Source organism: Alexandromys fortis, unplaced genomic scaffold (genome assembly GCF_014885135.2).
Source record: "Alexandromys fortis isolate MF-2015 unplaced genomic scaffold, M_Fortis_MF-2015_v1.1 scaffold_391, whole genome shotgun sequence".
NCBI classification, from domain to species: domain Eukaryota; kingdom Metazoa; phylum Chordata; class Mammalia; order Rodentia; family Cricetidae; genus Alexandromys; species Alexandromys fortis.
The window spans coordinates 84,486-100,716 of record NW_026068277.1 but is presented as its reverse complement, the minus strand read 5'-3'; the positions used below and the strand labels follow the sequence as shown (position 1 = coordinate 100,716).

Below are 16,231 nucleotides of genomic sequence, written 5' to 3'. Positions count from 1 at the left end.
TTACAGGCATGTCCTACTATTACTATGTACTTGTGACTTCAGGACAAAAAAATCCAACAGCAAGTAAAATTAAATACAAGAAAGCAAAAATAGGGGCTGGAGAGATGGCTCAGAGGTTAAGAGCAGTGATTGTTCTTCCAGAGGTCCTGAGTTCAATTCCCAGCAACCACATGGTGGCTCACAACCATTTGTAATGAGATCTGGTGCCCTCTTCTGGCCTGCAGGTATACATGCAGACAGAACACTGTAAACAAATCTTTTTTTTTTAAAAAAAAAAGAAAGCAAAAATGTTGTGATCCAGCTGCCCTTGCTCCCCCTGACTGATGGTGGAACTTCCTAGTGGTCTGTAATTGACAAGGATGTTTGTGTTCTTTCTGACCCGTGGGTCTCCACAGGAGTAGAAGTATAAAAGGTTGCTGGGCAAAATAAAGGTTGCTGTTCTTTCACCTGAAAAGAAGCTTCCGTGTCTCAATACCCCACCCCCAGTCTTGGATATGCAGCTGGCTGCAGCACAAAAATACAAAAAAATTAGGTATGTTCTTTAAGCACGCAAGGAATTAAAATCAACATGTCAAAGATATCGTCAAATCAAAAACTCAGGGAAAATATTTAAGGTGAATAGGGCTCATTAATAGCTACAATGACTGGCTGTGCACCAGCTTACCCAAATAAAGACTACATATACAAATGGAAGCACAGTGGCTGTTCCGATAGTTTTTTCCCTAAAGCTGTTTTGAACACTGTTGTACAGTGGGTATTTAAGGTGCTGTGGTGTTATTAGTGAAGCAGCACAGTAGTGGAAAATCAATTGGAGTTAACAATAAAACATCTTAGTTCTACTTTCCCTGTTCAGCCAATAAGTAACTTTGGGTGGGTTATTTAAATTCTGAGACTCTGTCTCCTTTTTGTTACAGTGGTGATAAAAACTATTATTTTATATATTTAAGAGTATAATGCTTTAAATGAACTACTAGAAAATGGATGTGCTTTGTAGGTTTTACCATACACAGTATGTTGACCCCACAGACTCTTTAAGACCTTTCTCACTCTATTTCTCAATTCTACTTCTGTTATTTTACAGTTCGGGAGGCATGTCTAAACTATGCCAAAAGAGCCAAATGAGGAGGACTTACCCTACTGTCCCCGCCAGCTGACATTTATACAGCATCTCTACCTGCTGATGACTGCTGTGTTGGGCTTACACTGACTAATTTTCACAGCAACAGAAACCAACGATCTCAATTTAACATAATGCAGACTTAAAAAAAGGTATACTGTGGTTTGTAAAATATGTGACTATAACTAACATCAGCTCTATTGGTCTATCATAGTGTTTCATTAACGTGTTGTTTTCTTTTACAAATATCTTATTTGATTATTAGATTAGCGACCGAGAGAAAAAGACAAGGCAGGTAGTAGCTTGCCTGTTTTATAGTGGAGGAAAGTAACGCTGAGGGTGTTTATTTACTGTTTTGTCCAAGATTAGAAAGGCAGTCACAGTGAAAATTAGATCCAAATGTGGCCTCTAACTCCTATGCCAGAGTTTGTCATCAACAGATTCACACTCTACAACTAAAACACAAAAAATGCAAATGCTGAGATATTGAACATTAATTTCTTACAAGTTTACTAAACAGAAGTTATTTTTAAATACAAATGGCTGATGATATAAGGAAAAGAGCTTCTTAAATTAGTTGTGTCAAAACTGCAGTGAGGAAAACTCTTGGAAAATTGGGAAAAGCAAATAACCTCAAGTTAAGGTATTGGACTATATATAGTTGCTGCTCATTTCTGAAGTAGACTGACAGATGGAAAAAAACTCAAAGTACAAAAAGCTACATTAAGAAAGAATGAGCCGGACGGTGGTGGCGCACGCCTTTAATCCCAGCACTCGGGAGGCAGAGGCAGGCGGATCTCTGTGAGTTCGAGGCCAGCCTGGTCTACAAGAGCTAGTTCCAGAACAGGAACCAAAAGCTACAGAGAAACCCTGTCTCGAAAATAGAGAGAGAGAGAGAGAGAGAGAGAGAGAGAGAGAGAGAGAGAGAGAGACAGACAGACACTGGGTGGTAATGGCACATGCCTTTAATCCCAGCACTTGGGAGGCAGAGGCAGGTGAAACTCTTGTGAGTCCGAGGCCAACCTGGTCTACAAACTGAGTTCCAGGGCAGACTCCAAAGCAAAAGAGAAACTGTCTTAAAAACAACAACAACAATAATAATAATTATAAAGAAAGAATGAGGCCCCAGGCAGTGGCATCAGACAAGTTTAATCCTAGCACTCAAAAGGCAGAGGCAGAAAGATCTCTGTGAGTTCAAAGCCAGCCTAGTCCACAGAATGAGTTCCAGGACAGTCAAAGCTATATAGAAAAGTTTTGTCTCGAGGGGAAAAAAAAAAGCATCAGGTAGGGCCAAGGAGATGGTTCATCAGGTAAAGGTGCTTACCACCAAACCTGCCAACCTGGGTCTGATACCTAGGACATCCATGGTAGAAGGGTTTAATTTCTGCAAGTTGTCCTCTGACTTCCACATGAGACGCAGATGTGAACTAACACCCCCACACACTACACTCTCTCATATACACACAATTTTTCTTTAAATTAAGTTCTTTTTTTATTACGTATACAGTATTTTGTCTGCATGTATGCCAATGGCCAGAAGAGGGCACCAGATCTTATTATGAATGGTAGTGAGCCACCATATGGTTGCTGGGAAATGAACTCAGGAAACTCAAGACCTCTGGAAGAACACAGCCCACTTCTCTTAACAATGAAGCCATCTCTCCAGCCCTAAATTAAGTTCTTTAAAGGAGGTGAGGGGTGGCAAGATGGCTCAGTAGGTAAAGGCACTTACTATCCCTGGGACCCACAGGGCGGAAGGAAAGAACTGAATCCCCTAAGTTGTCCTAAGACTTCCACACATGGTTTACCCATACACATATACAGACAGAATAAATGTATTTTTTTAAAAAAAGAGTAAGTCAGAACAAAGGATGTGAGAACGTGAAGAGCTGCATGTCTTGAGGCTGTTCTAAGGTGGGTAACAGAACTATGAAAGAATGCCGTAACAGAAATGACATCCCACAGAAAAAACTTCTAGGATCTCTGCTATAGCATTATAGTTTAGCTCATACTGCAACTATCCCAAAATTTAACTGAGTTCTTATCAGAAGTGTCCAATTATGTATCCCCAGTTTAAGTAAGGCTACGTGCTGTGACCATAAAATGGAAGGTAGCAATTAACTAGTAATGAACCAAAGAATCTACTACAGAACATAGTTCAGAAAGGTAAAACACACGGGTATGGAGAATGGATCGGCAGGTAAGAGCACTCCTCCATGACCCAAGTTTGATTCCCAGCACCCTCTTGTCAGGCAGCTGACAACCACTTAATTCCAGCTCTAGAGGCATCCTAAGCCTCTGGACATCAAGGGCATCTGCACTCACAGGCACACGCATGCTTCAGCACGGACACATGGATACACACACAAATCTTTAAAGCAGGAAAATACAAATGCTTGCCATCTTGACTGATAGTATTCAAATCTGGTTTTATACACTAATACATACCTGGTAGAGTTCTTCTAAATTATACTTAATTGAAGTACTATTCTGAATAGCTTCCACGGCTTCTTTCAGCTTCTGCCATGTCTCATCTGTATAGTTTTCTGGTAATTTAGGCTTATCTAAATAATATGCAAAAAATTATTAGAAAAATATTCAGGATACGGTAACTAAAGAACTATAAAATAAAACAGCATTGCTATTTTAGGACCTTTATTATACCTCAATATTAAAGTAATATTGAGTATTTATTATAACTCAATATTAAAAGTTCAGTATAAACAAAATTTAAGATGCCAAAATACTATTAAGTCATTTTGACTCACCTATGAAAACTGAAGGTAAAGGTTTTTTTTCTCCTATTGACTGCATTGCTTCAAAAAAAATTCAAGAATGATAGATAAAAATAGCAGTCCTGATCTTATTTTAGCATGTGTAAAACTGAAGCTGACATAAATCTTGTAGTGAAGATTTAAAACACTGAGTATGTAATATGTGAAAAGTGTTTTAGAAACTTCTTAGAAATTCTCCCAATAAAATGCCCACAGTGAATATTAAGACCTCTATTTTACAACTTAAGAAACTGAGTCTCGAACTTATTTGGCCACCATAGCTAGTCAGTGGCAAAGCTGGGATTCCAATCTAGGTCTGTTTGACTCCCTAATTATGCAGCAGTCACAGAAAAGGAGGGAAATGAATGAAAATTTAAAAACAAACCAGCACCCAAATGGCTCCAGAACCAATAAGGTATTTTCAGACTGAAAAGAAACCTTAATCTAGACTTTAAACTTTATTCACCAACGATAGGTGAAACAAATTAAAGATTCCAAATGCATTAATGCCTTCAGGAGAAAGAAAAATAAACTCTGAAATTAATTTGCAAATGCAATTAGGATCACAGCTCATTTCTTGAAAAAATCCTTCCCTATTAAATCATTTATCTTTAAGTGAAGTAATGAATGAATTTGTAGATACAGCTCATATTCACTTTAGAAAGCTCTACAAGGAAATCAAAAAGAATGTAACCCTGAGGGTGGAGAGAGGGTAATACAAGAAGAGAAAGGGTTAACAACAGACAATACTATAAGCCCCTTCCCTAGACAAATAGCACATTGCTCTTTTCCACAGCAACGTTTCCAGCACAGACACAGAGTAAGCACTTCACCCCGTGCTAATACTTAGGAACAGGACACTTCTGGTAAAACCGAAGTTCATTCATTTACTTCCCCAGCTTTAAGAAACATTCTAGCATCTATTATGTGCTAGCTGAGGATGGTGAAAAAAAGTATCAGAAAAACAGATACATTCAACAGATAAGAACTTAGCTCAAATACATTTTAAATGGTGACTTTATATTTTCACTGGTGCCTACACCACACTCCGAATCAGTAATCTCAAACACAGCACGCTCCAATTTCCTAATAGCTGCAGGTCAACCCTTGGAACGCACGTTTTCGTGAAGAAAGATGCAGTTAACTATTTCTAGCTTTCGTGGTTGAGTCCCTGCTGCTGAGTATACACAGCCGTTTTCACTCAGACTTTACCTTTAGGAAGAAATACAGAAAAAAAAAAACCCAAAGATTTTCCACCAAATACTCCTCCCACAGTGAGTTTCACAAACACGGTTCTCTATACTAAGAACCTAACTATAAATTTCATTCGTACATAAAACTATCAACCTTGTACCTGCATTTTTAGGGGCTGGAGTATGTGGCCTATAAAAATAAAAATCTCAGTAGTACCAAGACTCGCTATGCACCTAAAATGTTCCTCTTTAGACAAGTTTCTCACCTGTAAAATCCGCACCATACTGTGTTTTAAGGAACAACAGATAAGATATAATGGATTGAAACAGACCTTAAAAACATTGCACGGAAACATTAAAGTGTGTGCTTCAGAGCAAGGACACAAACACCCCAGAAAAGGAACCCGCTACCAAAAATAGGGCCTCCCTTCCACTCGCTGGTTATGCATAAAACATTAGGCGACCTCTATACTGTTTAATATATTAACATCAACAGCGCACGTGACTGCTCAAGTGTCAAATTCTTAGCAAGTGATTATGGATTTTGGCCTTGGTTACCTTTAAAGTTCTTGATCACTAACTTCTTAGCTGAGCCAGGCTTGCTGTTAGCAAAGCTAGAGACCGTGGTAGATGATTTAGACAGGCCGTTTGCATGGTGCACTGAAGCCACAGAAGAAATTAATAAACTCTTATTTTTAAGTTGCTGCTGCTGCTGCTGTGAGGTTGCAACAGTGGGCGAAGATGAGGAAGATGAGGAAGCTTCCTCTGCCATTTTCGTTTCAAACCCTACAAACTCCAGGGTGTCTTCAAAACGCAGCTTCTTCTGTATCGGTACGTGGCTGGAAGTGGCCAATGGAACCCCGAAGCAGCAGGACGAGGTTGAAGGGGACGCCGAATCTTTAGGTTGTGGAGGGGTGGAGGAAGTGGTGGAATCAAAGTCTTCTCTCTCGTTACTACTGTTACTGCTGCTACTGCTGCTGCTGTTTAACTTTCTCTTCTTGGCAGAGGTGGGCGGAGTGGTGCTGGTATTACCATCAGTGGCTGATCTGACCTCCTGAGCAGCAGCAGAAGCAGCAGAGGGATTGGGGGAAGAAAAACCTGTTGGAAACATGAAAATAGCGGGGTCAACAGGCAGAGGAGCATCAAAAACCTACGTTTATGTGCCTGCGTGCGTGGAGGAGAGGGGGAAATGTTGAAGGGGGAAGGGAAGAAAGAGAGGAGAAACACAGAGGACGAGAAGGAAAAGTGGAGGTGGGCACACCGCGGGGAATGGGAGGGCTTGGGAAGGCAGATAGGCTGCCACCGGCAGTGAGAACGAGGCGGGGGAGGGAAGCGGAGGAGGCAGACAGGTAAACGGCTCTGCCGCTCCCCCTCCCCTGCTTGTCGGCCTCGCTCCCCCACTTTCTGCTGGAGAGACTCAGGGAGCCAGTGAAGCTTGCAGCTCCTCCTCCTTTTCTCCCTCTCGGGGAGGGGAGACGCCGGGCTGGAGGGGGGAGGGGGAGCGAGCCGAGGCTTGTTATTGTCAATAGCACAAGAGGCTAAAGATGGCGCCACTTCCGATCACGCGGCACCCGTGGAGAGGCGGCGTCACCCTCGCCGAGTGGGGGGTGGAGAGGAGGACCCGAGTGGCCCGGGAGGCGGGGGTGCCGGCTCGCCGCGAGGCGGCTGAAGAGCCCGCGGAGCTCGCTCGCTCCGGGCAGCTCGCTCGAGCTCCGGCTCCCGCACCCCTTCCCTGCCAGCACCCTCTTCACCAGGGTTCCCTCACCACCAGTCACCCCTTCCTTAACGGTCCCGCGGGGAGCTTCGCGCCACAGCGTCCTTACCGGAAGTGCCTGGGCAGACACTTTTCATAGCTCTCTGATCCAGAAGCCTTGGGGTCCGCTGGACTTGAGGTGGGGGGGGTGGGGGAGGGAGCACTGGGGGTAAAAGAGGTGGATAGGGAGGACGGGGCGGGTCCTGGAGACACCTTCGGCCCTCTTGATTGGAGGTTTCTGAACCTGAGGAGGGCGGGGAGATAGGTGGGGAGGACGGGCGGAGAAGCGGGAAGGCTCCCGTGAGGCAGAGTAGGTGGTGCGTGCTAGGGGCGGGCTGAACTAGCTGGGAAAAGAAGAGGGTGGGAAGGAAAAAGTAAGCGGCTGGGAAACTTTGAAAGAGAAATGGGACTGTGGAGGAGCCGCAGGGCCACAGGAGGAACCCGAGAGATCGTGAAAGCCTAAGTCTGCCTCCGCTAGAGAGGGCTAGCCCTGTGTTCAGAGAGTGGAGAAACCGAGGAGGAAAGTTTCCAACTCGGTGGAGCAACACATGGCTGGGTTTTGTCTCTGACACAACACCCCACAGGGCCCGCATTTTGATTGTCTCTATAATGACACCAGCTGTAAAGCCATGAGCATTTTTAAGATGGCTGGCGAGAGGAGGGGTACATTCTAAGGCCAAGTAACGGCCCCACCCAGCACAATTTCAGGGTCCGTCCTCCCACCCCATCAGTCAGTAACTCGGTAATTTGTAGCCCAAAGCTAAGACTTACTTCCTCCACTTACAAACTCTCATATTGGCAAAAGTCTTGTTTCCTTACCAGTGTGTTTCATAAGACAAAGTTTTACATGTGATTTTTGGCAGAAAAAAAAGCAAAACCTCCGGCCAGGTGGTGACAGTATGGCTTTAATTCCTGCACTAGGGAGGCAGAGGCAGGCGTTATCTCTGTGAGTTCGAGGCCAGCCTGGTCTACAGAGCAAATTCCTGGACAGGCTCCATAACTACTGAGAAACAATGTCTCGAAAAAACAACAACAACAACAACAACAAAAAACCTCCTAATTTGGTTAAATTGCCAGCAATAAACCTGTCAGAGACCAGCTTTTATTAAAAAAAAAAATACCACTTATCGGGGTAGGGGTCTGGGGATTAGAAAATTTGGAAAGTCCTTAGGACCTCACTTAATCTGGGGGGCATTCTTAGCCAGCGCACTGACAAATCCCTGTCTTTCCAGCATTCTGGATGGAGGCCAAGGCTGAAACAGAGCTAGTGTGAGGCCAGGCAGACTCACAGACAACAAAAGTTAATCTTAGGGTATTCTCAGCAGGAGAGACAAACTCAAAAAAAACTATAGTTGCCAGTGTATTGTTTCTGTGTTTTAAGTAAGCAGCTTGTATGGAACAGTTCACATGCTCTATGCCGCCCCAGAAACCCACCTTTGAAAAGCCAGGGAAGGAAAAAGCCTCAAACTTCTCTAATATTATAGGGTTTTTCTTAAGGGCTAGAAATTACTGTGGGGAAAAGCACGTGTGGAATAGTCAAGACAAGATAAACACAATGTTCACGCTAGATCTCAAAATGGGAGTTGGCAAGAGGAGAGAGGAAGTGTAGTTTTCAGCTGTGAAAGGTTTTTGTTTAATGTAAAGAGCAATGAGACTAGAAGCTAGGATGTCAGGTTGAAATATGGAAAATGAAATTTCAAAAGTGCCCAGGATGGCTGTGTTCTACATGTTTGTAATCCCAGTGTTTTGGAAGAAGAGGCAGGAGGCTTGCTAGTTTGAGTTATATAGCCTAAAACCCTATGCAAAAAAAAATGTCTGGTACACCAAACATTTGGTCTATCATATAGGAAATGGTGGGCAACAAGGCAGGGCTTTCATATGGAGAGAACTGGGTAGAGTAAGAACACCTTCGAGTGGTAATTAAGAATGAACACTGCAAGTCAATCACCTTTCTTACCCGAAGGCCGCATGCCTCGGTGTCCTGAAAAGCCCTTACTATGCAAATTCTCCAGAAAGTTGCAATCTTAAACTGAGTATGACAGCTCACATTTGTATTTCCAGCACTAAAGAGGCTGAGGCAGGAGGATTGCTTTGAGTTCAAGCCCAGGCTGAACTAAAGATATTTCAATGAAAAACAAAACTGGCCAGCACCTTTGTGGCTGAGGGCCTGCTGAAAAGCTCTAATGGAATTCAGGCCCCAAGGGGCCCATGAAAGATGAAAACCAGGCCTGCAAGGTGACTTGGGGAAAGAATCTGTGTTTCAGCACAGGGCAGTGCTTGCTAATTGTCACTTTCCCTAGCAACCATTAACTGCCAGCAGGACCCTAGGAGGAGAGGAATCTCACTAGCCCCACCCCCAGCAACTGTGGACAAGGTCTGGCTAAGTCTCTCAGGCCAGACTTAAACGTATGTGGTAGCTCAGACTGTATTTCAATTCTCCTGCCTCAGGCTCCCAAGCAGCTTATGTTGAATGACACACTTGTGGAAATTCTCCAAGAAATATCCCTGAGTGTTATGAAAAAAAAAAACCTTTTTCCTTAAATGACAAATAATTATCTTTTTTTCACATCTTATAACCTAATAATAACCTTACACATTTAGCATATCTTAATAAGGATATACAGCCCTCTCAGACAAATCATACTTGCTGTCAGTCAGACACTTGTGGAAGTTTGGTTACACACTGAATGGGATTTTCCTTGAAAATAAGAGACTGCTTGTTCAGGAGACGCTGAATGTCCCTGAAGCAAGCCTTAAGAATATGTGAGACACTGTGCTTGGGGTTTACTATGATGATTTGCATAGATGTCTTATCTTGTACTCCCACAGTTTCAGAGTTAAGAATTCAAGACTCAAGCTGGATGCTAGTGATTATAATTAAGGACTTATGCCAAATATTTGGGTGCTGTGCTACTGAGTTACCCAGTGTGGTACACACTTCATTATCCTGCAAAGTTGAAGGGCTTGTATGGCAACAGTATGAAGTTCTGTGGGGTAGAAGAGTAAGCATCACCAAATTGATGGTTTTTGTTTATAAACATTAAAATATAAATTTCTACCTAAAAAAAAGATATGTGGCCAGGCGATGGTGGCGCACACTTTTAATCCCAACACTTGGGAGGCAGAGGCAGGCGGATCTCTGTGAATTCGAGACCAGCCTGGTCTACAGAGCTAGTTCCAGGACAGGCTCCAAAGCCGCAGAGAAACCCTGTCTCGGAAAAAAAAAAAAAAGGATATGTGCATATGTACATCAGGAGAATCATGTGATTGAGGCCAGTCTAGGCTATATAGGCCTTTGTCTCAAGACACATAAAGAGACACAGGAGTAGAGGTGAACACTTGTAATTCCAGCATTTGGGAACCAGAGGCTGAAGAATCACGAGTCCAAAGCCAACCTCAGCAATACAGCAAATTTCAAGTCAGCTTGGGCTTTGTGATACCTTGTCCAAAAACAAAATAAGAACTATAAAAATAAAAAGGACAGATAATGAAGAAGGATCATGATCCACTATTTAGGTAAAACCCTTTAGATGATAAATGTAATGCATGCAAACAATAAAACCAGAGACGGAGCACTGAAAACATTTGAACCTTTAGCCTCTCAACTCAGAGACTTCATCAGTCCCGTCTGTGGACCGCTGGAAAGGCAGATTTATAAACTGAAACAACTAGGCCATTCATTCTCCCTGAGGAATTGATGGAGGGAGCTAGACCAGTCACAGATTAATTCTCCCTATGGTGATGCCAAGCACTCACTCACCATGGAGCTGCTCGGCCCCATTTATACTTCTGCTCACTTCATCAATGATTACCACCATTCCCCACCCCCTGCTTTAATGTTTGCTCTTATAATGGGTTCAGGGTTTTTGTCTCACAAGCAAGGCCAGTTTAAATTTAAATCAGCTGTTCCCTCTGATTTCACAATAGAATCACCTGGGGGAAGTTTGGGGCTCTCTCTGTTGTTTTTTAAATCTTGGTCTGGTAGAGCACTTGCATAGCATGTATGAAGCACTAGGTTTGATCCCTAGTAGCACAAGAGAAACGTTCTGCCCTGATGGACTCAGTCCGAACCAGAACAAACCCTTCCTTCCTTAAGCTGCTGTGTGTGCTGTATGCGTTGTCACAGCAATGAGAAAGTAACTAATGTGAACACCAAGCTTGCATGCAGTTCCCATCCTTATGAAGAAGGAAGATAGCAAGAAGTAAGTCTATCAGCCAAGAGTGCTATTTTGTTCTGGACAATCAGTTCATTCCCTGGCTAAACCTTCAACCAGACAGAGGGAGAAATCAGCTCCTCCTCCTCCTCCCGGCAAAATCCAGGTAAATGCTGAGTAAACAAAGCTCGCCTGAGAGTCCATTTGAGTCTGGTCACAGAGTACACAGAAACAACCCTTGCTCTCAAACTCTTCTCCGTTGGCCTAGTGGGTGAGGCAGTCATGACAGGAATTGTGCCAGAGACTCCTGGCTCTGCCTGAGGCAGAAATGGAGATGGGATGAAGTGGAGAAAAGAGGCAAAACTGAGCATCACCTTCTGAGAAAGAAATTCAGCTGAAAGCATTGGAGCTGACCAGGCAAGAATGAAAGGGGGTTGAGAGCATCAAGGAAGAACATAAAAGACTCATTTAAATCCTAGAAGAGGGGGAACTCAGCAGGGCCAGATATCAGGAGATGAGTTACTAAGGCCCAACTTTCCATCTGATTAGATGCTGGAGCACTAAAGAGGGGAAGCAAGGCCACATCTCTCGCCTGTGTGCTAGCAATTCCTAGGCCCCTTAGCGCTAATGCTTAGTCATAAGTCCTACTTTCTGTTGAAGCTGGGGCCTTACCTGAGTTGCAGTGGTTTAGGAATCAAGCCGAGAACCTCCAAAGGAGAGAAAGGACCCGAGAACATGCAAAATAGGACCCGATAAAACCAGAATACTATGCTACTAATGTATGAGAAAGTCAAATGAACAAAATCATCATTTCGAAAACTGTGAGCAGTGGGCCAACTCTGGCTTTTTGCTGTCTGTGTAAAGAAAGTTTTATTAAATCATGGCTATACTCATTCCTTTGCATATTTTCTGTGGCTGTATTTGGGTTAAAACAAAGTTCAGAGTTGTACTTTGTTGTTGTTTTGAGACAGGGTTTCTCTGTGTAGTCCTGGCTGCCCTGGAACTCACTCTGGATTAGGATGGCCTCAAACTCACAGATTCAAAAAAAGAAGGTGATTTAAAGCATGCTAAGGATTTTTTGTATTAGGGATAAACCATTTTAAGGGTTGCACATTTCCATAATATACTGCTAACACTTCAGTGTGACACATGCCTATGAACGCGGTATTTGAGAAGCAGTGGCAGGAGGATTGCCTGTGAGGCCAGCTTGAGATAAAAGCAAGCTCCTGTCTGAAAACAATTAAACAAATGTTATGTCGTATTTAATCTGGAAAAGATCAAGGCTTATTTAAGCTCACTGTTTCAAACATTTTACAACAACCAAAAACACTATCTAATGAATATTACACAGGATATATTTGAAATTGAATTAGATCAAGTGAAAGGTGTATTTGAATTTGTGAGAGATTATAATATGACCCCTCAAAAATATGTTTGTATATGACTCCATCTTCTGATGACTGCTGATTGGCTCACACAATAAACAATGCAAAATTTCATTAAACTTTAAATGACGAAAGCCTAAGTGTCCTATGACAGTCCTCCCCTGGAGAAATGTATTCCCGCCTTGTCCTTTTGTCATTTTACCATTCACTCCCTGCTTAGCCGCTTGGGTAACAATCATAAGGCTGTAACTAGGTTTTACTAGTTCACTCACTGTTATCTTCTGAGTTGGAGTCATTCTCTCTTCTTTCTCTAGACCTAGTTGGACGTGACATCCTCTCTTTGGGAGCTGTGAGAAAACAGAGAACTCACTTGTAAGGCAGTTTTAAGAAAACCCTCAAATTTGGGTAGACTATTCATCCGCTCCCCCTTATTGCCTTCCATTATATGGGCTTTTCTGACATGCTGGGACTGAACCCCAGGCCTCATGCCTACATTACGACTCATATAGTTCATTTTCCTCTTCCATGTAAAGATGATCTGAAAGTAAAACATGTTTTATTTTTAATATCAGAAATTGGAATTCCAACTCTAGCCTGCTGTTTTAAATTACAATGCCTAGTCAGACTTTAATCCCATCACTTGAGACTGAGGCAGGCAGATCTCTGAGTTCAAGGCCAACCTGGTCTACAAACAGCTAGGACTGTTTGTGAGAAACCCTGTCTCAAAAAATAAAATAAGCCGGGCGGTGGTGGGCGCACGCCTTTAAACCCAGCATTTGGGAGGCAGAGGCAGGTGTGTTTCTGTGAGTTCGAGGCCAACCTGGTCTGTAAAGCTAGTTCCAGGACAGGCACCAAAGCTACAGAGAAACACTGTCTCGAAAAACGAGAGGGGGGGGGAGGGAAGGGAAGGGGAGGGGAGGATACTGTTGAGACTGAGGATCTTTCTGTGCCAGAACCTTGGCTATGGACTTTCCCTCACACAACACACTTAGCTGATTCTAAGAAGTTTCTCCCTAACTTCTTCACATACATCACTAGTAAGGCATGACTTCTAACATACCCCTTTTAACATAAAGTAAACATTTTAACATAAACATTTGAAACATTTGATAATGACATTTAGTACGACTGTGAGAATAAAGTTAGCTCAAAATCAGGCTCCACCCAGAAGCCCTAAATCTGGCCTACCTTCCTAGTTTCTAAAGGAAACATTTTCATTTCTCTCAGAAGGCTTGTTTAACTTACACTGAAGGAACAGCAAAAATTGTTTTGTTCTATCATTCATGTGATCAAGCTCTCACACCTTGTGGAGGATCACAGAGCCCTTCGCAAAGAAATCCATTGGTGAATAAAACCTCCGACGGCATGGAGAACAACAGACTGGTGTCAAACCCCATCCACCCACCCACTCACCCACGCTATGTAATAAGTACTCTGATAACTGACAGCAGATCTGACCAATCCATACAGGATCACGTTTCTGAATAACAAAGGGTTTGTGTGATGTCGTAGCCAATCAAAATGAAGCCTTGCCCACGTGTGGTTGATGTAATCCCAGCATTCAGTGCAAAGCTGAAGCAGGAGGCTGAGTTTGAGGCCAGTCTAGATACAATAGTCCTTGTCTCAAAACCAAAACAAAATAAAAACCCAGCAAACATAAAAACTCTCAGAACGATGCGATAATTTGATATATTCCCAAAGACTGATTTATACTTGTTCTCACAGTACTGTAACCTTGGGGACACCAAGAGGTCACCAAGCTGTTACGTGCTTTGACAAAGTTCCTAAAGTGACAGACAAGAAGACAGGTGGCTTCATTATCACTGGGAGAGTAATGAGTCTTCACTCTTGGCTAGGTCTCCATTGACACAATGGTAAGCTGGAAGGGAGGGGACACTGGGCTCCTTACAGGGTCTCCACTGAGAGCTAAGGATGGAGGAAGACACAAAGTTGAGATTCTCACAGACTTCCACGGGTGTGAGTCTAGGGCTCTCCAACTCATCCACAAGTAGATCATGTAAAATTTTTCCTTGGCATTTGACTGGAGTTTATCAGTTCTAAAATTCTCTGTGTTACTAGGATAATTCTTTTCTGGTCCTTGGTCTACAAGGAGTAGAATTTTCTCCAAGTTTTATCTGTGCCTTTATCATCTCACATACACTCCTTTCATGCGCAAGAATGTGATACATGGTTTGTTATTGCTTGGATAAGGGAAAGATTGCAATAGAATAATAGAATTGTAACCAGAAATGGTGGTGGTTATATCAGTGTTTGCTCTAATTTAATCTTTTCAGCATGTTTGAAATGCTTTATAATAAATGTTAGAAACCAAGACAAAGGGGAGATTAACGCCTTAACAATGGTCAGCATCAGACTTGATTCCTCAAATTTGGACCAGGATTAGGAAGGCATTTTATAATGAATATGGATATATATATATATTGGGAGAAGGGGGAAAGCCATGAGATTCTGATGATCTCTCAACTAACTTGTATTTGTTGGGACTCTTGTCAAGTGCCAGAAATCCAATTTGAATAAGCTTAAGAAGAAAATGAAGTTGATTGATTTATATATCCGGACACCACAAACCTCAGTCCCAGTTAGATCCAGGAACCCAAGTACTATCTTGGTTCACACTCCATCTCTTTATCTCTTATCTCAGTTTTCTCTATATAGCTTTATTCTCTTAAGAGTCTTTGTCTCTTTTGGTTCTTTGAGACAGGATTTCTCTGTATAGCCCTGGCTGTTCTGGAATTAGCTCTACAGACCAGGCTGGCCTCAAACTCACAGAGATCTTGAGATTAAAGGCATGTGCCTCCAAGAGTCTTCGGTAGATACGCCAGGGTTTCTAGCAGCCTTACTTTACAGTTGGAAGCTGAAGAAAAAAAAAACTGGTGTGATGACGCCTGCCAGAACTTGGGAAGCAGACACAGGAGAAGCTCAAGGTCAACCGTGGCTACACAGCTGGACCACAGAACACCCTGTCTCAATACAAAGCAAAGAAATTCAAACCCGAGAGAGAAGGACTTCTCTGTTCTGATTTAGAAAAATGCAAAGTCATATCTCTATTCTGGGTCTTATCTCTACTCCTTGAAGTTGCTACAGGGTCTAGCAGCATTTAGTACTTTGGCTATTTCATCCTGGGGTAGCTGCCTTGCTGTGAGGTGCAGGGTGAGGAAATTGCCTGTCTGAGCAGATTTCCAAAGGCAGCTGGCAAGCAGAAATGCTAAGCAAATCCAAACAATAGACGCCTACTCTGTGGAGTTCAGCCTTAATAAGAGGGGAGGTGTGCAGTCTTATAGCTTCTTGATGTGCCCTGCTTGGTTGATATCCATGGGAGGTCTGCCCTTTTCTATAGAGAAACTAAGGAGTGGGTGGGGGTGGGGGCAGAAGGGAGGAGATGGGGAGGAACTGGGAGGAAAGGAGGGAGGGGAAACTGTGGTCAGAATGTAAAAAAAAAAACTTAAATTGCACTTCTTAGATTTTGAATGCATATAATGATATCATTGTAAATAAGTACATTTTTCTTCATTCTTTTTTTTGGATTTTTCGAGACAGGGTTTCTCTGTGGCTTTGGAGCCTGTCCTGGAACTAGCTCTTGTAGACCAGGCTGGTCTTGAACTCACAAAGATCCGCCTGCCTCTGCTTCCCAGGTGCTGAGATTAAAGGTGTGCGCCACCACAGCCCGGCTCTTCATTCTTTTATTCATTATTATTATTATTTATTTTAAGACAGGACAATTTTACATAGCTCTAGCTGTCCTGAAACTCAACTTTTAGACTAGAGTGGCCTTGAACTCACAGAGGTAAGCTGGTCTCTACCTCCTAAGTGTTGACATTAAAGGTGTGCACCACC

At 42.9% G+C, this 16,231-nt stretch overlaps 1 protein-coding gene across 2 annotated transcripts in view; it reads right to left on the bottom strand.

The window, feature by feature from the left end:
- Positions 1 to 16,231, bottom strand: part of Cul4b (cullin 4B) — a 102,471-nt gene that overhangs the window by 27,476 nt on the left and 58,764 nt on the right. The window contains exons 2-5 of one of the 2 annotated variants that reach the window (XM_050132110.1): positions 12,649 to 12,723; positions 6,908 to 7,081; positions 5,643 to 6,182; positions 3,566 to 3,681 (exon numbers count right to left, since the gene is read on the bottom strand). In XM_050132110.1, the coding sequence (XP_049988067.1) occupies positions 3,566 to 3,681; positions 5,643 to 6,182; positions 6,908 to 7,081; positions 12,649 to 12,709 (891 nt within the window). In that variant the 5' untranslated portion in view covers positions 12,710 to 12,723. Of the gene's footprint in view, positions 1 to 3,565; positions 3,682 to 5,642; positions 6,183 to 6,907; positions 7,578 to 12,648; positions 12,724 to 16,231 lie in introns of those variants that run through there. The other variant, XM_050132109.1, reaches the window with a different exon arrangement.